Genomic DNA, 22,799 nt, shown 5'->3' on the forward strand with positions numbered 1-22,799 from the left:
TAAAACGATAAAAATTGTATTAAACTTTCTTGTTTGAAATATCTCACAGAATAACCATCTGAAATTAATGACATTACTTACGATTCACTCCGTACATTAACTTGAAGCTTTTGGAGGCTCCCTGACACGAATCGTGTATGACCTGTGTATAGCCAGTTAGACTGTCATCTTAGGAAGTGTAACAAAGTTTTATATACTACTAAAGAGAAGATTCTCTTTTAACGTGCAATAACGTTTACCTACGAGCTTGTTCTAGACACAAAATGTAAGTCAAGGTGGTGTTTAACACTCTTATAATATTCAATAACTCAGTGGAAGATCTGTAAGATGGGCTGCACACCAGAACGAAACGATTTGTAACGTACGATCAAAGCAGCGAGAGACTTTTATCTTAAGATACTTTGTTGCACATCAAAAAGATACGATCTTTCTGCAAGAGACATTATTGGGTATTTCGAATCAGTTGCAATCGTGAGCTCTTCAAGTGAAGATGACGTTCTTGAATAAATCGTACGACATGTCTCTTAATATACACATTTTAAGATAAATGTTGTCTTCGTACTGGTGTGCATCTGTTTAGTCACTTCAACACAGTTTCAACGAGCACAAGCGATACCTATCGTCTAAGATATATATCTTACGACCGTTAGATATGCATAGTATCGTCACAATCTAGTATATACAGTCACGAAGCTCAATACGTAGGGAATATGCATCCATAGATAGTTGCTGACCACTAGGATCGCTACTATCGCCTCATTACAGACAATGCGAAATAGTACCGGCACAGTCTATTGTTCCTAGCACCCTCAACAACTCAACCTTCGTGACTGTATATACTAGACTATAGTATTGTCCTGGTTTGCAGCCCGCTTAAAAGATAGACAACACAAAGCTATATGTAAATTAAAGAGAAATAATTTAATATTTATGAGACAAGTTCTTAAAGGTTCTCTTTTTGGCACGAGTGTAAGTAAACACACCAGCGCCAAAAAGATGACTTTACGAATTTATGTTATACAATGTTTTTTCTACGATAGCACAAATTTACATTAAATAAATATTTCAAGTTGGAGAGGTTATAACATCACAGTGTCATGGCCATTTGAACACAGAACCATTATGAAGTAAGTATCCATGGAATGGTAGCCTGTTTTATTCATGTTCAACATTTCATGGCCGTCTAAATCGCCCATATAATCAACAAAGCGGTTAGAAACAGTTGAATGATAAATCTTTTTACAATGAGTACTACATGTATTCCAGAATAATAAGAGCTAAAATAATGTAGATATAAATTTGTTATACTTATTTGTGTTACATAATTATAATATTTAAGTAATGAAAGATCGAGGTAATGCATTAATTTCTTACAGAATACAGTTTGTTCATTGAATATTATATTTTCTTTGACAGTGCGTAAAATGAATACAGTGCCTAATGTGATTACTTACTTTTCTTATCCACTAGTGTTTTAAAGACTCACTTTAGGCATTGCTAACAGTGGGTAAAATTCAACTTTACGCACTATCGTATAAAAAATCTTTCTATTTATGTGATTTATTTTATTCCATAACCAACAATTCACACATTGTTATACAATTATTGAAAACATGCAGGACCTAATTATTTTCGCTGACTTGCCATGTTTAACAAGACTTGGATCTGTATTTATTGCCAGTGAAATACGAAAGTAAATATGAGCTTTTCAAATCTGCATTCAGATTTTAGCCAACTTTCAATTTTTAAGAGTTATGAGACTATGTTAAAGTTTTTTAGTATTGAAGAGGACTCTCACATAATCGGCTGTAATGTCATCTACAGATTAGCTATCATATCGGCACTAAGCAAGAATATCGGGCACATGTGTGTATACTGTAATATTAAACAAAATTCTAACTATACATAGTACAATTAATGCACTATTCAGCGTTCGGAGTTTAGAAAATAACATTTGAGTATATAGGAGTCTTCTTAGCGAACATTCCCTTTCATTGTCATATAACTAAAATAACTTATTTGTATATTTTATAACATATATCCATAGTCCAGTATATACAGTCACGAAGCTTGAGTTTATGAGGGTACTAGGAACAATAGACTGTGCAGGTACTATTTCGCATTGTCTGTGATAAGGCGATAGTAGCGATCCTAGTGGTCAGCAACTATCTATGGATGCATATTTGCTACGTATTGAGCTTCGTGACTGTATATACTAGACTGTGGTATAACTATGTATATAGTAACAAAAATATGTCTAAATACTGTAACTAAGCATTGCTTAAATATAAACTCTTTATATTGCTTAAATAGACAAATGAGCCGTTCAGAGCAGAAGTGGTGTAAGTCAAAAATGGGTAATGAGGGTTACAGTAAACATTCTGTAAAATACAGCGCAAAGTAGCAATTAGTGTTCAATTTATTTAAACTATTAGTAGTCAGCGGATAGCAAGGAGGACATATTAATTGCTACTTTGCGCCATATTTTACAGAATTTTTACTTTAAACCTCATTACCCAATTCTGACTTACACCACTTTTGCTCTGAACGGCTCATATATATATATATATATATATATATATATATATATATATATATATATTAGTTTGTTGTATTTCCAATAACAGAATAAAATATGGAACAAAGGCAGACATTGCACATAAAGTCAATATATGGACAAATTTAGAGGAAAAAAGCAAAGTTCGTATAAATTATAAATAAAAGAAGATTTAAACTATAATGTGTAGGCCTACATACTGTATTTACAACTTCTGCGTTTCTACGATAACCTAGTTTAAAATCAGTTGTTTCCTTATGTCTATCAGGAGAACAACTGGACTCAATAGATAGTGTTCCTACACATTTTGGGAGAGAAGTAAAGGATTTCCTGAACTAAACGTTCCCTGGTAAGTGAATTGACAGAAGAGGGCATACTGGATGGCCGACTAGATCACCTGACTTCAATCTGCTGGATTCCCACCTATATCGGAATTAACAAGAACGTTGAAGATTTGAAGGAAAAAAATTAAAGATGAGGTCAGTTCTGTGACTGTGAGAAGGCTGTAAGACAGCGATAAGTCAACGGTGAGATACAAATGTACAAGAAATCGAATTAATCACTATCTTTCCCGTAACAGCTTTGTTTACGGCGAACCTCAAAACATACAGTATGCTGAAAATACAGTAGAACAGTCGTCGCTTAAGTGTTTAGTCGCATGGTAAGCTTCCTTAGTTGAGAGATGGCTGAATATTTACACCAAGTAGAATGAAAGATATAAAAAGATGTGTAAAGGGTAGATTGATAGGCAAGAATGAGTAGTGGAATTTTATTTTAACTTAGAGCAGAATTGGCTGGAAAATTTACATGAAGTTCCTTTACTTAACAAAAGCGCTCTCCATGCGCAACAAATTTACGAGCTAGGATCTTAGATTTCACTCCTCTTCCAAAGAAAACACTTCTAAGTGTTCTATCATTCTTACAACCCATCACCCTCGATTTAACATGATTCCGTTACCTCGAATTTAATGACAAACGTGGCAACCACTGAACCGACTAAGACTTATTGCTGTAGATTTTCTCCTCCTGTGATATATTTTATGTCCGAACGCAATTTATTTTATATTCACATATAAATCTTCGAGTTCACTGGTTTACGTGAACGGCAGTATCTTGGTTGCCAAAGAGCAAATCATTACGAAGAATTCTTCAACAGCAGAACAAGCATGCGCATTAGTGAATCCCGATGTGAGGGTCTGCTGATCGATTCTAATCGCCGTACTTCCTTCGTTTGCAGACCTGCGCTGCTTGAATAATTCAGAGGGATTGTGGAGCAAGTCGGAGAAATCCCGCCTGCGCAGTTACCGGATTATGCACATCTAATATTAATACGAACCGCTGCGCTGTAGCGGTTGATTAACGAATCGGGACTCGACACAAACACCTGAGATTCAATTCCACCGAGAGACGTTTGAATTCTCCACTGTAGAATTAGTCATAGCTATGGAATTACAAGTTAAACGGTGTCATTAAAAGACATATTTCTCATTGTGCACAACGGTTATCAAATAATTCACGACTATATGGTTAGAAATATCTTCAGTTGCAAAATCATGAGATATGTTTAGGGAGTCTGATTTTATGGCGACTATTACACATTTACTACGTCATACTACTTTTGACCAATAAAACGGTACGGAACGACGTGTTTTAATCAATCTTGGTTGCTTATCCTAGAATTTTTATCACCTCCCTGTTCGTTTCTATCACTTCCCTAGCATTTGTTTCTTTGTTTGCCAAATAGTACTTTCAATAATAATTATACGTTTTAAAATGATTCATGTTTATTTCATCATTCTTAAATAAAACTTTTCTGTCATTTATCTTGTTTACATTATTTAGGTTATGTTGTAGCTTCTGCTGTATGAGATTATGGATAGTCGCATATCAGAGATCGTTTAATATACTGTATATTGATAATTGAAGTGGAATGCAACTGTTTTAATAGAAATGAAACTGAATCAACAGAGCTTCCTTGATTAGTAATCGTCCATAGAGTTCTATGAAGATTGTACAGTTGGCACAACTGGTAACAAGAGAACAACTAACACACTACTGTCATCTAGCAGAATATTTGTAATGATGATATGGTACAATCATACATTTTCAAGATAGTTTAGTATTTTAGTAAGACAATTAATAATGTATTGCATTAGAGCAGCGCCGGGCATGAGAGCGGCTCCGTGTAGCCGGCCAGAGCTGCTCTCGCTCCGCAAGGCACTTCAATTCCAAGCCAGAGTAGAACGCTCACGCAGTGGCGGACTCGCATTACAGCTACCTTCCCTGCATTAATACAACAAGAGCCACGGTTGTTCTAGTCATTCAGTCTGTCAGTACATAATAGTTTATAAGGATATTACATCAATCCATTGTACAGTACCGACTTTATAACACTCATATTAATTTAATTAAATAAACTTCGCTCTAAACACATACACACATGCACACACATATCATTAGGCTATATGCACAATGCTTTAACAACTACATAATGGTATTAATAATATAAACATATGTAATAAAGGATTTAAATCAGAAATTTACTGTCCTTGTAAATTTAACGTTATATTATTGGCTAAGACCACGCCGTACATAGCCTGGCTCTAAGGGTAGTTGCTAGAAACACTTTCGTTCTATACATTTAATTTGTACTCACTAGCTAGCTACTTAAATAAATAAAATAAACACAATAACAAAATTAATAATAAACATTCTCTTACACCTTTTTTTTTTGTATGAATAAACTATTGTAACAAAATCGTACTTCTATCAATCTGAAATCAATAAATATTTGCTATTCAAACAAAACTTTTTTAAACTCAATAACCAAAATAACTATGTGGAGTTTTCCGAGACTTATGAGATCGTTCCATTTGCAGAAGTCGTTTAATGTTTGGAACAAATGAATTAGCCATGTTCAAAATATAATTTAGGCTTTCGTCTGACATAAAGCTTCTCAGGCGGATGCATCTTCAAAGTTCGCCATCCTACTGCAGAGTCAACCACTGCACTGACAGCGAGTGACGTACAGTATGCAAACGTCACACCGCTCGGGAGAATTGCTCTTTAAAGTAAACAGCGCTCATTTCTCAGAATCACGTAATGTGCCCAGCCCTGTATTAGAGTACTTTATTGCTTCTAATCTTTATAGACTTCCTTCTCTAATCGTGTAATAGTCAATTAAATCCCACTCGAGTTTTGATTTTCTCTACATAAATCAAAATCTCTAGTAAGATTACCGTTGATTATTTTACCCTGATTTCCTGATTAAAATGGTTTAATTTCGGTAAATATTTCGTAAAAAGCAAATAATTTCTTGCATATTCCCAATTTAAAGAAACAAAAAATAATAAAATAACATTTTTTTAATTATTATTGAAACAATCTCTTTGAAACTAACAGAAAATTGTTTCTATCGTTAATTAAATTCATAATTCAATGTCATTCGACTGTGAGGGTGTGATGGTATCGTCTTCTTGATCTCATGATCTCAGTTGTAGCGGGAAAGAGAAATGGCCATGCCTGCTTGCACTGCTCCCTGGAAGTAGTCGTTGAAACTATAGTACATCGTTGTCAGATGTCACACGCATGCAATGCTGAACGATCAAATGTAGAAATTGTCTATAGTAATGTCACAAGAGAGCTGAGATTTATTTTGAAAATCTCAGACGTCTTGTGACATTTATTAGGACTATTTCGTGAATAAAACAAAAATGTAAATAATATATCCCTAAAATTCGCTTACAAAATGTTAATAATTGTATATTTATGAATACTTAACATATTCAGACATTGTGAAGTAGAAAAAGATGAATAACGATTACTGCAATAAATAAATTGAATGTTATTCAGTAATGCTAATTGAGAAAAGAGAAACACAGGTTTAAAAATGTTAATTACATGTTACTGCGCTTTTCTCTTGTTTTGTATAACAAATACGATTTCATTATCTTTTGCAATCATAATTTAATTTAAACATTTTATAGTGCAATTACAAATAACCTGATTAATACATCAATTAAATGAACAATTATGAAAGAGTGTCATTTTCTTTAGATACAATGGACATGGAATTAGAAGATGAAGACGTAGATGTGAAAGTAGGATTTCGTACTTCATTTAGCACAATGAAGTCACGTTCATCGATTTACGTGGAAACAGTTGGCGACACTGACTAAACAAAAGAACGAACATGCGATAAATTGAAAATGATAAATCAAGCTGCAGAACTTATCGCGATGCATGACTGTGATTGGTTGGAATTCAAAATTTCATTACACTTCATTGACCGAAAATGGAATGACGTCATATAAACGAAACAGTCATGTATATTTTACAACGAAGGAAATTTTCATATTTTGTTTGAAAGAAAGAGTCATTTTTCGAGCGAATTATCCATAAAACTAGTTTTTTGTTTAAATTATCGTGATTCTGAAGTAATTTCATGGATTTCTATCTTTTGCAGCATATGAACAAGCGTAAGTTTGCAGTTGTGGGTGCCGTCACATAAAATATGCAACTTTACACGTCATGCTGTTCCCCGTCGTGCTGTCTGAGCGGTAGAGCCTGCACTCGCTCTTTCGAAGTATGTTACATAACAGCAATGCACAATAGTAAATAAATCAGCAGCCACGCTGTCGGGAGCTTTTCCGTTTTAGGTGAACTCCCACATAAAACAAGGCCACCCGATATCTGACACTATCATGACACTACATACACAGAGTGAACAATAAGTATGTATTTGTTAATAATGTCCGAAATTTTAATTTTACAAAAAAAAAAAAAATTACTAAAGCTGTTGGAGATAAACCATACAATATATCAGTATTTGAAAAAAACGTTAGTTATTTAGGCATACATGGTGTAACAGTGAACCTAATTTTTAAATGGCGCTCTATATTAATTTATATATTCCGAATCTGCATTAAATTTTACGTGTGAATTTGTAAACAGCCTATTCATAATTTAAATACGTATGTCACTACCGTATTCATTAAGACTGGTTGAATGGAAGAGAAGGCCTTATGGCCTTAAGTTTGCCAGCGAAAATAAAACATTCTATTTTATTAACCACTAGCCGTACCCGTGCGCTCCGCTGCACCTGTTAGAAATAAATATAAAGTAATTACATAATTAAAATAGGACGTTTGATCCTGGGAAAATTCGTGTTTGATAGAAGGATAAATCGTTTAATATGTTACTTAATTTAAATTGTATTTAAATAATTTCAATGCGGTCATTTTGGTCCAGAGAGCACTCATTTGGTGCAATGACATTCCTTTAACATGTTTCTTATTTGTTATTACATGCAACCATAGTTTAATGAAGATTGACATATCATTTAGATTTAATGTGTATACTTCATATTACTTGCTATATGTTTCCATTGAATTATGGTAATAACTTAATTTTAACCCTTGTTTTCTACGTCTTCAGTAAATGGCGCTTGGCCCACCATGATTCTGAACCCTTCAAATAACTTAAATAGTGATACAGCATAAACAGTGATATGTAATTATATTTCTTTCTTTCGAAAATGTAAGAATTCACTATCTCCTATGTACCATTGCCATGGAATGAATTAATGTGATTTTTTCTTCCTACTCAAAAATTTTATATTTTGCACATAGGAGTTACTGCAGGAACAACAACGCTATAATCTGAGGCGGCGGTGAAAATGTATTGTATTGTTATTTTAAAAGACTTGTATATCCTTAAATTTCACTCAGAAGTTACTCTAATAACATTATAGAATTATGTCCATCTAGAGAAACTACACTTTCCAAAGGTGAAATAATAATTAAACAATTAATTATCTTTCGATATTACTTGATACAAACACAGTAACATTCTCTGTAGGCTATGTTTAATAGCTTTCGATTCTTGTTGTCCAAGGCCCCTTATAGACGAACTCATTTGTTTTTATTTCGATACAGCGCCTTAGATGGCGTTGTTATTGTAATTTTAAAACTCATTTATCTCATTAATTATCAGTCCTATCAAAATTTTGTATAGAATAAAACTTATCGGAAATCATTTTTAAAGAAACGTTTGTTATGTAACATTGTTCATGAAAATTAATAATAAGGAAGATATTTTGATTTATTTAATTCAGGTCCCCTTATAAACCTTCTTTTAAATAAAGTATTTTGAATGCCGTGTAGGCTAAAATCTAAGTTACAACGAACTTAATTTATATTCCAATTTTCATATAAATCGGTTCAGCCATTATCGCGTGAAAAGGTAACAAACATCCAGACAGACAGACAGGCATAAAAACAAAAAGCGATTTTCGGTTTCAGTATGGTTAATTATACATGTTAACACCAATTATTTTTGGAAAATCGAAAATTACCAGAAAAATTTTGGATACAGATTATTTATTATTAGTATAGATTTATTAAATTTGTTTCGTGAACTTCAAACTTGAAACGAATAAGTATGTGAAATCATGTTGAGTACACCATTATCGTAAACAAAACACTATCACTAACCGAACTTGACAACATGCTCAATATGAGAACCATGCACAGCCAAATTATGTCCCAGTCTATCACAGAAACAGTCCATTGTCTTTCTCACAGTTACATGACTGATCTGTTCCATCTTATATCTACAATGAGTATTATGACAGTTATTCCTACATTGGGCGTAATATTTATTTTTAGGCTTTTTAGGTTGTAAATAACAATTTCATTTTAAAAAGCCGAGAATTTGTGAATGCACGCGGACAATACTTTGAATACATGCTATAACACAGATTAACTATGAAATGTAAATATAATTATGTGCATACTAACAGCTTACGAGTAATATACGCGATAAGTTATGGAAGGATAACGAAGTATACACTAGCCATTCGAACATGTCTTGGTGCACCTGTTTCCGGCCCACAGCTGAGCTGAATTACTCTGGAATAGTGGGCCATTGTAGTAGTAGTAGTAGTAGTAGTAGTAGTAGTACTATTAGTGGCAGTAGTAGTAGTAGTAGTAGTAGTAGAATTAGCAGCAGCAGTATCAGTAGCAGTAGTAGTAGCAGTAACAAGTGGTAGTGGTAGTAGCAGTAGTAGTAGTAGTAGTAGCAGTGACAACAGCAGTAGTAATAGCAGTAGTCATAGTGACAGCAGTAGTGGCAATTGCAGTAGTAGTAAATAGTAGTAGTAGTGGCAGTAGCAGTAGCAATAGCAGTAATAGCAGCAGTGGCAACAGCAGTAGTAGTAAATAGTAGTAGTATTGATAGTAGTGGTAGCAGTAGGAGTGACAATAGCAGTAGTACTAGTGACAGCAATAGTAATAGCAGCAGTGGCAACAGCAGTAGTAGTAAATAGTAGTAGTGGCAGTCGCAGCTGTAGTAGTAGCAGCAGTAGCAGTGACAACAGCCGTAGTAATAGCAGTGTAGTAATAGTGACAGCAGTAGTAGTAGGAGCAGTGGCAATTGAAGTTACAATAGCAGTAATAGCAGCAGTGGCAACAGCAATAATATTGGTAGTAGTAGTAGTAGTAGTAGTAGTAGTAGTAGTAGTAGTAGTTGTAGTAGCAGTGGCAACAGCAGTAGTAAATAGTAGTAGTAGTAGTAGCAGCAGCAATAGTGGCAACAGCAGTAGTAAATAGTAGCAGTTGTAGTAGCAACAGCAGTAGAAGTAATAGTAATAGTAGTAGGAGCAGCAGTGGCAACAGCAGTAGTAGTAAATAGCAGCAGCAGTGACTACAGCAGTAGTAGTAAATAGTAGCAGTAGTAGCAGCAGCAGTGGCAACAGCAATAGTACCAAATAGTAGCAGTAATAGCAGTAGCAGTGGTAACAGCAGTAGTAGTAAATAGTAATAGTAAATAACAGCAGCAGCAGTGGCAACAGCAACAGTACCAAATAGTAGCAGTAATAGTAGCAGTAGCAGTGGCAACAGCAGTAGTAGTAAATAGTAATAGTAAATAACAGCAGCAGCAGTGGCAACAGCAACAGTACCAAATAGTAGCAGTAATAGCAGTAGCAGTGGTAACAGCAGTAGTAGTAAATAGTAATAGTAAATAACAGCAGCAGCAGTGGCAACAGCAACAGTACCAAATAGTAGCAGTAATAGTAGCAGTAGCAGTGGCAACAGCAGTAGTAGTAAATAGTAATAGTAAATAACAGCAGCAGCAGTGGCAACAGCAATAGTACCAAATAGTAGCAGTAATAGCAGTAGCAGTGGTAACAGCAGTAGTAGTAAATAGTAATAGTAAATAACAGCAGCAGCAGTGGCAACAGCAACAGTACCAAATAGTAGCAGTAATAGTAGCAGTAGCAGTGGCAACAGCAGTAGTAGTAAATAGTAATAGTAAATAACAGCAGCAGCAGTGGCAACAGCAATAGTACCAAATAGTAGCAGTAATAGCAGTAGCAGTGGTAACAGCAGTAGTAGTAAATAGTAATAGTAAATAACAGCAGCAGCAGTGGCAACAGCAACAGTACCAAATAGTAGCAGTAATAGTAGCAGTAGCAGTGGCAACAGCAGTAGTAGTAAATAGTAATAATAAATAACAGCAGTAGTAGTAAATAATAGTAGTAGCAGTAGTAGTAGCAGCAGTGGCAATAGCAATTGTAGTAAATAGTAGCAATAACAGTAGTAATAGTAGTAGTAGCAGTAGTGGCAACAGCAGTAGTAGTAAATAGTAACAGTAGTAGTAGTACCAGTAGCAACAGCAGTAGTAGTAAATAGTAACAGTAGTAGTAGTACCAGTAGCAACAGCAGTAGTAGTAAATAATAACAGTAGCAGTAATCGTAGTAGCAGAAGTGGCAACAGCAGTAGTAATAAATAGTAACAGTAACAGCAGCAGTAGTAGTAGTAGTAGTAGTAGTAGTGGCAACAGCAGTAGTAGTAAATAGTAACAGTAGCAGTAATAGTAGTAAGAGCAGTGACAACAGCAGTAGTAGCAAATAGTAGCTGTAATAGTAATAGTAGTAGTAGTGGTAGAGTGGCAACAGCAGTAGTAGTAAATAGTAGTAGTAGTAGTAGGTAGTAGTAGTAGTAGTAGTAGTAGTAGGTAGTAGTAGTAGTAGTAGCAGCAGCATTGGGAACAGCAATAGTAGTAAATAGTAGCAGTAGCAGTACTGGTAGTAATAATACCAGCAGTGGCAACAGCAGCAGTAATAGTAGCAGCAGTGGCAACAGCAGTAATAGTAAATAGCAGTAGTATCAGTGCCAACAGCAGCAGTAGTAAATAGTAGCTCAGCATCAGCATACCTGTATGACCTCGACGGTACGGCGCGCGTAGTACGGGGACAGGAACTTGGCGTGCTGCAGCCCGAAGCCGTTCATGTCCACGATGACGGTGAGGCCGGCGATCTGCGTCTCTGGCTCCTGCACGATGTGCTCCAGCGCCAACACGTTCGTGCGGAAGATGTCCTCGATGCTCACAGAGGCAGCGTCGCACTTTTCTGTAGCCATAAGTCACACAAGTCACTGTTAAATAACAGTTAAGTAACTGCATTATAAATTTAATGTTAAATTAAATATACAATTTCATACTATTATTGTATGTATAGTGCGACCAAGCGTTCAGTCGTATCTGTGAAATAATTAACTAAACGTCTTACGTCATTCTTGACAATCAGATCGGATGCAATAAGAAGATCAATTTGTAGGGAGCAGACTATCGTGTCAGTAATTGTCAACTGTATGAGTCATTAAATGTAATGTTATTTAGTGATTATTAAAGGCCAGCGTTTGGTCACCGAGTGAAGAAAACAGGTTAGGTGTGCCCTGGGGTATAGATGAGAGCACATGCACACGGCACGTTGGGTATAGTCAGCGCAGAAGATAAGAGAAAAAGAATTCCGATGGTAACATGGATAGGTGTCGAATTATTACAGAACTGTCACCGATGACTAGTCAGAGTGTGAATTAACAATCTTGTTTCAGAATACAATAAATTTCATTTAACCTGAAATTACTTCCCTGAGAATAAAGGTATATCAAAACGTGTTTTTTACAGCGATCATAACGCTCAGCGCATATTCAATCTTGTTCTTAAAATGACTATGGACTCCAACGTCGAAAAGTAAAATCTTACCAAAATCGAACTACAGACGTGGACAAATTATTAGACTAAATTAATTACACGTGCAACGAAGCTGTATTTATCGGTAGAAATAACGAACAAAAATGTATTTTGCACAAATATGATGAACAGAAAATTGAGTCTTGAGGTTACTAATATTTTGTGAACATTCCTTTATTCTTTATTAACACGTTGATTTTGTCAGGGATGCTGGAAACCAAAGTTTGACACTTTCTTTGAATATCAGCATCATTTAACTAGTGCTTAAAAGAGTCCGTTGTAAGTCTCTTTTTGTTCACTTTCTTCTTCAGTATAGATCACAGATTTTCAATTTCGTTCACGTCCGGTCTTCTTGCGGGCCATATGAGAACAGACTGTTGAATATCTTCTGCAATGTATAACTAAAACACCAGTAGTACCAACATAGCCAGAAAAAATACACATAATAATTGGAAAAATATACCAGAAGATATAAACAATCATATTTACAACAATAGAGACTCTGTGAATTATACTGATAGTTGATATGACGAATTATATTATGTTTCCAAGAAAAACGTTTTAGTCTAATAATTTTTCCACCTCTGTATTTTATACAAATTCTAATAATTTCACAATGGCAAGAGATATGAGGGTACTGACCAACTCGGAATATATAAACTCTGCGGCCGTTGCCGTCCCTGTCCTCCAGCATATTCTGCGCCTGCATTTCCAGGATGTGCTTCTTCTCCGACGGCCGCGGCACCTTGAACAGCTCCGGACATCGCAGCTTCATGATGTAATATCGCTGCAACTGAAATTGAACGAAATTATTTACTATATGGGTACCCATTCACTATCCACGTTTCTATCTACTGGTAATATAAATTATTAATCTACATTCGCATAACCGTCGGACTCTCTAACTTTTAGATCAGTTACCCATCAAAACATCCATCAAGTCATTCTTAAATTATTTCGTCCATATATTCATCAATCAATCCTTCCTGAAATACTTCTGCTCGTCTGCCCCTCTTTCAACAAGTCTATCTACACAGTTAGTTATTAAATCAATCTTTCAGTCAATTAACCACTTATCAAAACAAACAATACATTGCAAAAGTGAACCAATCAATCCATAGACCAGCCAATTAGATTCAACAACAAAAATAATCGGCATTATCAGCCAATCATTGCAATTAACGAATGAATTAATCAAACAATCAATCAACCTATCACTACTTTATACAGGGTGATTCACGAGGATTTACCGTCCCTTACGGAGCTTATTTCCGACGACATTCTGAGCAAAAAATGTCAAATAAACATTTGTCCTCATTTCAATATTTTCAGAATTACACTAATTTGAAGTTGTTTGTAAAATACCATTATTCTTGAGTTTTAAGGGTAAAGTAATATTACAGACAAAGAATGAATTATTCAGGAGTATTATTTCTTAAGTATTCTGAAGCTAAAAATTGTGTTTTGAATTCCATAGTAGCTTCGTACATTTTTTTTTTTTTTCGATTTTTAACTACAAAATTATATTTTCTTACGAATTTATCACAACAATCGTTACAAATCACGCCACTCTTGTAAATTCTTTAAGACTGTACATTAGGATGCATAATTAAACTATAGAGAATCAAGTTCTAAAGTCGTATGATTCGTAACAATTTTTGTGATAAGGTTGTAAGATTGATGTCATTTTTAGTTAAAAATTGAAAAATAAAACCTCTGAAAAGCAAATTCGCAACACATTTTTAGCTTCAGAACACTAACCAATTAAAGAAATGACACCTCTGAGTAGTTCATTCTCTATTTGTAATATTTTTTACCCTTAAAACTAAAGAAAAAAGGTATTTTACTGACAACTTCAAATTAATATTACTTCGAAAATATTGAGATTAAGACAATTAATGTTTATATGACACTTTTTGCTTAGAATGTCTTTGGAAATAATCTCCGTTGGCGACGGTAAATCCTCGTGAATCACCCTGTATAGTGCATACATTTTGTCGTTTACCTATAAAAAATTGTAACTAAGAAAAAAAAAGAAACAACATAAATCTATATTCTACAATACTCATGGCTTTTCACTTATTATGCAGTTCTATGTTTCAAAGCTTTGCAGAAAATCACAGCTATCTTCAGAATTTCTTTTCCTTACTTACTTACAAATGGCTTTTAAGGAACCCGAAGGTTCATTGCCGCCCTCACATAAGCCCGCCAGCGGTCCCTATCCTGTGCAAGATTAATCCAGTCTCTATCATAATACCCCACCTCCCTCAAATCCATTTTAATATTATCCTCCCATCTACGTCTCGGCCTCCCTAAAGGTCTTTTTCCCTCCGGTCTCCCAACTAACACTCTATATGCATTTCTGGATTCGCCCATACGTGCTATATGCCCTGCCCATCTCAAACGTCTGGATTTAATGTTCCTAATTATGTCAGGTGAAGAATACAATGCGTGCAGTTCTGTGTTGTGTAACTTTCTCCATTCTCCTGTAACTTCATCCCGCTTAGCCCCAAATATTTTCCTTAGCACCTTATTCTCAAACACCCTGAACCTATGTTCCTCTCTCAGAGTGAGAGTCCAAGTTTCACAACCATACAGAAGAACCGGTAATATAACTGTTTTATAAATTCTAACTTTCAGATTTTTGGACAGCCTACATGTCCGAAAAATGAATCTGACCTAAATTGTATTAATTAATGTGTAGAACCCTCTACTTGTCAGCGTCACAAATGTGAAGTCCAATAGAAATGTGTGTAATAGTTTTCTTCCAACAACTTTGTTCACTTAAATAACAATAATATTTATTTATGCAAATTTAAAAAGCAGAGACTGACAAGGTTCATCATTCTTAATGCCACACTTAATTGCTTAATTGTATAACGTGTGTAAAACTTCTGAAGAGTCTCGTTCACGTGATGCCCGCAATATCACGTGGTGTTTTGTTGTGCAGTAGAATTTGAAGACCCGCAGACCACTCCATTTGCCATATTCAACCGGTCGATAGGCGCGCCTTATTCCGACAATGGGGTTATGTACACATGCGCGGCGAGGTAGCGCGCAATATTTGCATGCACTCTTCTTTAATGAGTGAGGGACTCAACACGTAACTCAGTTATTGTACAGTGCCTGCGTCAATTTTTGTAACTTACCTATGACAACAAATCAATCCACATCTACAACTTCGTTAAATTTTTAAGTTTTATTAATAATCTTCCTTCCACGAACATGTTAACGAATGGAAAACCTAACCCGTAATAAGACAGTATGCAATTCGAAGGACACTGTAGTTAGTAATTTATTTATTTATGTACTTATTTATTCATTTACTTATTCATTCATTTGCATACCTTATTTTTAAAGCAAATGCAAGGTAATCTGTTGGCGAATCCTCGGCCTCACTCATCTCACTAAATCTCGCCAAAAATTGTAAAAAAATTTTAATAAAAATTGTAAAAAAAATTGTAAAAATTATAATTGTAATCTTGTAAAATTTTGACTTGTTCCACATCTTAAAGCTTCATTACTAATGTAAGATCTATGGAACACAATATGTGAAATTAAAAAAAGAAGGACTTGTTTTACACAGCACGTACGGACAGAAGACCCGTGCATTGGATTTAAGAGAAAATTCTGATAATATAGTACATCTGTATGTATAACATTGCTCAATAAATCCATCTATCTCAATGAAATTAAAAATTAAATTGTGTATTATAAATGAATGTACAGTAGTATGTACTACGCGTCCTATGTTACATGACCGCTGAGCTCTGTCGTCGTGTGCAAGACATCGTAGGCGATTACTAAGCGCCGGACATTGAGGGTATCAAAGAATTCGTGGAGGGGTATGACGCACTCTGCTAGTCGTGGAATCCCGGTCAATTTACTGGAGACATGGTATGTATGTATGTATGTATGTATGTATGTATGTATGTATGTATGTATGTATGTATGTATGTATGTATGTATGTATGTATGTATGTATGTATGTATGTATGTATGTATGTATGTATGTATGTATGTATGTATGTATGTATGTATGTATGTATGTATGTATGTATGTATGTATGTATGTATGTATAATGTTATGTTTTACTTAACGACGCTCGCAACTGCAGAGGTTATATCAGCGTCCCCGGATGTACCGGAATTTTGTCCCGCAGGAGTTCTTTTACATGCCAGTAAATCTACTGACATGAGCCTGTCGCATTTAAGCACACTTAAATGCCATCGACTTCGCCCGGGATCGAATCCGCAAACTTGGGCATAGAAGGCCAGCGCTATACTAACTCGCCAACCAGGTCGACTGTATGTATGTATGTATGTATGTATGTATGTATGTATGTATGTATGTATGTATGTACAGGGACATCATTTTATTTTTACTTCAATTTTTATTGTACCTGAGTTTTTGAATGCACTTCACTCCCATCCCTTCTACTAATAAAGTTCAACTGTCCTGCACTCAGATCCAAGACAGTCATAGTAGCCTTACGGTCGTAGTAAACACTACGTTCCAAAAATATGTTCGCGTTTTCCAGTGACGAAAGAGCTTTCAATATTGAATCATTTTCGCACAGATACTGTCGTTCATTTGCCTACGTCGTGTCCCGGTTCCCCCCCCCCCTGCTTTTATTCGCCAGCTAGTGGCTGGGCTGTCGTCTTAGCTCTTTTGTGAGAACATTAATTTCTGTTAGGAATTGGACGTCTACGTGGTATTAAACAACTGTTTAAAATAACTTAAATAAAAGGGCCTCGTTAAGTAATTAACTGTCACGTCATTTCCTCCCATTCTACGACTACGATATAACCACTTGGACGGAGAGTAGGTAGTATGTCTGAGTAATTTTATCTTTTCGGATCGGGCAGAAGTGAAGATTGAATTTACAGTACGTAAGGTACTCTTTTATAGAATAGGTACAGAATTATTTCAACATGAGTTACTAGTTACAAGGACGAAACTGGTAATTGGGATTAGATACAATAGTATATAGTGCGATAATATGCACATTAGAACTGAAGCCTGTATCGAAATGAACGGCCACCATTTTCAAAAATGTGTTTAAATATCCATATTATGATTATTTTTCAATTTAACTTCATTCTCTATATTGTACGCTAATGTGCTGTAGACAGTATAATATACACTGCATAATGAATACGTCCACATGGACAGCTCAGTTCGTGAGTAAAACGCTTATTGTTAATACTATATTGTATTTTGACTAAACAAAAACCTAATGAAAATGATCAAACTCCAAATCGCGATATTTCCTAGTTTACGTAAATGGAGAACTACTTTTCTTCCCTCCTATACCTAGCAAAGTGATTTGTTTGTATATTACGCCAGTATCATCGAATTCCGGTCATGGAAGGGAACAGCAAACGGTGTTGATCCAAAGGTATAGCCAGGTTAATATTAAAAATGTTGGTAAAAATAAAATGATGTCCCTGTATGTACTGTATGCATGCATGCATGTACAGTATGTATGTATGTATGTATGTATGTATGTATGTATGTATGTATGTGCAGTATGTATGTATGTATGTAACTATGTATGTATGCATGCATGCAACCGACTGATTAATTTATTAAGTGAACGATTTTTAAAAAAAGGCATACATTTTTGGTTTGGGTCCATTTGTTACAAGTAACCAGAAATAGCGGGGCCTTTCTGATCGCATTATTTGCCCTGAAGATGGAAAGTGTATGTAATTTCGAAACGCTGAATGTGTTAAGTTCCAGCACACGGTAGAATAGCTAAAGATCTGCTTGTGAAGGCTTTAAATCTCATAAAATCTCTTATGAATGAATTTTAATTAGTCGAATGGTGAAAAACCTCTATAGTGGTCAACAAAGAGATATTTCTCGAACTGTGCTAGCTCAGCATAATTTAATTCCAGTTCTGGTATAAGACAAAAATCACTGCCTCAACGATTCAGTCATTCATAGTTTTCTGTCCAGGGGTAGGTCTTTCACTGCAAACCCAGTATATCCGCCTTCCTCTTAGTGTCCGCAAATGATCTATATAAATCTTGTTGTATATCATCTGATTTCTCTTGCCCGGAGTTTATATCCCGTTTCCTCATTTATTTAAATCGGTTATTTTACGACGCTTTAACAACTGCTATGGTTATCTAGCGTCTGAATGAGATGAAGGTGATAATGCCGGCGAAATGAATCCAGGGTCCAGTCCCGAAAGTTACCCATCATTTGTTCTTAATGTATTGAAGGAAATCCCGCAAAAAAAACCTCAAACAGGTAACTCGTCCCAACCCGGATTTGAACTCGGGCCCGCTCGTTTCACGGTCAGACATGTTAACCGTCAGTCCTCAGAGGCGGACCTCTTCATTCTTTTCAGTGCATCCTTCAGTAGACAGTTTCTTCTTTGTCAGTGACCCAGCCAATTTCATTACCTCATTGCTAAGGTAAGGAATGGAGAGTAACATAAAAATTCCAGCGTATATAGTCTAATTTATCAGAGGCCACTGTCGGAAGTTAGCCGGCAGATAATTTACTGCTGCTTACGAATTCGCTCCATTAGCAGTATAATTATGTAATCAGGCATTCGGACTTCCTTACTTGATGTTGTACTAACACGGACTCAATTTACTTATACCGCAAGACTGCATGCAGTCGCCAGCTCTTAAATTATTACCAATAAGAGTTCCTGTGTTATACGTAGTATTATTACGCTCTCGCTACAGAATCGCTGTTTTCAGGCGAGGAGCCAATGTTTGTCATTATTTACGAATTGCGGCACAGAATTGAGGGAGAAAGGGACGGAGAATCTACACTGGTAAAGAACGCCAGTATAGGTACGGTACTTCGTGAAAGTTGGACACCTCGTGTTGTAAAGTATACCGTCCCTCAACGAGAGGGTTTCAGGCAAAATTTATAGGTTATTTTGGTTCCCGTCAAAACAGAACTTCAGAAATAGTACAATGGACCAGAATGTGTGAGTTAAATAAGCATATAACTGTTATACCACCAAGAACGACCGTTTTACCTTAGTTTTAAGACCCAAGGTTTTCGTTTCTAAAAGACAGTTGGAGATGTATTGTTCTGTCAACTTCTTTTGTATGGTTTCTTATAATGTTGAACAACGATTGAGAAAGCAAGAGTAACAGCCCCCGTAAGACCGAAAACCCGCACGACAGTATGGCCTACGTCGTAGACAAACTTTCGAAACATCAGGAGTGGTCAACTTTCGAACGTCAAACAGCTTTGAATCGCCACAGTTGTTGTTTATACCGACTAAACTTTGATCTATTTTGGCAACTGCTATATATGTATAAACAATCAAGTAGCCTTTGAAACATCATCTCTACCTTTCAGTGTAGAAAACCGTTCCCCAATCTTTATTTAATTACTAGGCCTTTATTAAAAGGCTAGGATTTATTTTCGTATGTTTGAAATCAAATGTACAATCTCAAGTAAAAAAAAATATTAACGCTTTATTTAACATTATGTTATATGTTTCTATTTATAACACCATAGGTAATATCTGATGAATGGAGAAAGTTACACAACACAGAACTCCACGCATTGTATTCTTCTCCTGACATAATTAGGAACATTAAATCCAGACGTTTGAGATGGGCAGGGCATGTAGCACGTATGGGCGAATCCAGAAATGCATATAGAGTGTTAGCTGGAAGGCCAGAGGGAAAAAGACCTTTAGGGAGGCCGAGACGTAGATGGGAAGATAATATTAAAATGGATTTGAGGGAGGTGGGATATGATATAGAGACTGGATTGATCTTGCACAGGATAAGGACCAATGGCGAGCTTATGTGAGGGCGGCAATGAACCTCCGGGTTACTTAAAAGCCAGTAAATAAGTAAGTAAGGTAATATCTGATAATAGAACCAGAACATTTTGGTAACTATGATACTGTTTTGTTTTGTCTTTTTGTATCATTTAAACATCTCTCTTCTTCTTTTTTCTTTTGTGGGCTCTTCCACTCTTCAGCGGTTGCCCTGAATTCCCTTCCGCCATCCTTCTCGATCCCGCCAATCCTCATCCTGCATATGTCGGTCCTTCATCATTTGCATGACACCGGCTTTCCATGTTTTTCTTGGTCTCGCACGCTTCCTCCTTCCCCGAGGTGACCATTCCAGAATAATCTTTGGCCATCTTCCTTCTTTCATCCTTTTTACGTGGCCATACCATTGAAGAGTTCGTTTTTAGATTCTTTCAATTACCGACTCTTCCATCTCCATCATTTGCCTCACATCATTCCTTCTCCTTTCCAATCTGGATACTCTAGCAGCTCTTCTTATTCCCTCCATCTCCGTCGCTTGTATCTTACACTTCTGACGTTCAACAAGTGCCCATCCCTCTGCCCCGTATGTTAGTATAGATTCAACTATAGATTGTAGAATTATTTTCTTCATTTGTTTGGAAATGGATCTACTCCACAGTACCCCATTCAGCATCTTTATTGCCCTTCTTGCCTGTTGCACTCTGTGATCTACATCTGCTTCACAGCTGCCAGACTCTTGGATAATAGACCCCAAATACTTAAAATGTCTCACAGATTTAATTGTTCCTTGCGGTAGGATAATATCTCTTCCACTATTGCCCACAACGAGGTATTCAGTTTTATTCATATTAATGCAAAGACCTCTAAACATCTCTAATGTTATTTATTTCAATGATGTTTGTTATTCAAAGTTACGAAATCTTTCCACGCCGACCAAATGCTATTTCGAGAATGATGCGCAAGACTCGAAGCGCACGAGAGTTACGAGGCGAGACTCGAAAGACAAGTGCACAACGAACACATCGAGCGAGAGCGGCAGTTAGATTTGTTCATCTCTAGTTTCTTATTTAGTTTTTAGTTTCTATTTTTTATTACATGTATCTTTTCATACACTCGGTTCATGCGTAGAACTCACTTTCACATACAATGGTCTTTGAACGCAAGAAATGAACATCCACGTCAAATTATTTCTTTTTTTTTTATAGTAAGGTCGCTTACTTAGACTTTGTGTAACTACTTGCAGAAAACTTGAGGATATTCAAGATTCTGCAATTTATGTATTACAAAACGTAATAGAGCTACAAGTGACACTTGTGCCATAGCATTAGCTTAAAAGTTACTGCAGTGTTACCATGTCAGTTGTATTTATACAAGTGTTGTAATAGGTACTGTTGTTAATGCAACACTCCCGGATGTATGTTACGGACTGAAATTCAACTCGGTGAAAGTAATCACTTAAAATATTCGCATTGAAATATGAGTTACATTTATGCAACAAAAGTTTACAGAAATTCATATGTGACTTGTATAGGCCTACTACGGAAAATATAAAATCAAAACATGACCAGATACTTCAGGCACTCATATAACTATTTAGAAGAGACATAAACTGGATTCAGGGAGTGCATATAATGTTAATATATTTGGAAAGCTGTAAACATTTTAATTATGTAATAAACTTATACAGACGTGGACAATTTATTAGACTAAATTAATTATATGTACAACGAACCTGTATTTATCGGTAGGAATAATGAACAAAAATCTATTTTGCACAGATATAATGAACAGAAAATTGAGTCTGGAGGTTACCAATATTTTGTGAACATTCCCTTATTCTTTATTAACACGTTGATTTTGTCAGGGATGCTGGAAACCAAAGTTTGACACTTTCTTTGAATATCAGCATCATTTAGCCAGATATCAGACAGTGCTTAAGTGGTCCATGTTTTGTTGTAAGCCTCTTTTTGTTCATTTTCTTCTTCAGTATAGATCACATATTTCCAATTTCGTTCATGTCCGGTCTTCTTGCAGGCCATGGGAGAACAGACGTTCTGCAGTATATAATTAAAACACCAGTAATACCAACATAGCCAGAAAAAATATACTTAACCATTGGAAAAATATACTAGAAGATGTAAACAACTATATTTACAAAAATAGAGTCTCTGTGAATTATAGTTAATATGACGAATTATATTATGTTTCCAAGAAAAAGGTTTTAGTTTAATTATTTGTCCACGTCTGTATAGAATGTAATTTAAAAAAAAAAAGGAAAACAAGTGTAATATCCATCATAATTGAACGCAATGGACACTAAGCACTGTGCAAGAGCAGGAACACGAAGAAGAGGATTACGAAGATGATGAAAAGTCGAGGAATGTACTATAATTATAAATTTAGTATAGACGGATTTCTCAATGGTTTGAAGGCCATA

General features: G+C 35.6%; 1 protein-coding gene across 3 annotated transcripts in view; it reads right to left on the bottom strand.

Moving 5' to 3' along the window:
• LOC138710898 (clavesin-2-like) overlaps positions 1-22,799 on the bottom strand; it is a 161,880-nt gene that overhangs the window by 21,491 nt on the left and 117,590 nt on the right. For all 3 annotated transcript variants that reach the window (XM_069842089.1, XM_069842090.1, XM_069842088.1), the window contains 2 exons: positions 13,236-13,386; positions 11,777-11,970 (listed from right to left, as the gene is read on the bottom strand). In XM_069842089.1, coding sequence (XP_069698190.1) covers positions 11,777-11,970; positions 13,236-13,386 — 345 coding nt within the window. The remainder of the gene's footprint in view (positions 1-11,776; positions 11,971-13,235; positions 13,387-22,799) is intronic.

The sequence above is a fragment of the Periplaneta americana genome, chromosome 12, assembly GCF_040183065.1.
Source record: "Periplaneta americana isolate PAMFEO1 chromosome 12, P.americana_PAMFEO1_priV1, whole genome shotgun sequence".
Classification (NCBI taxonomy): Eukaryota; Metazoa; Arthropoda; class Insecta; order Blattodea; family Blattidae; genus Periplaneta; species Periplaneta americana.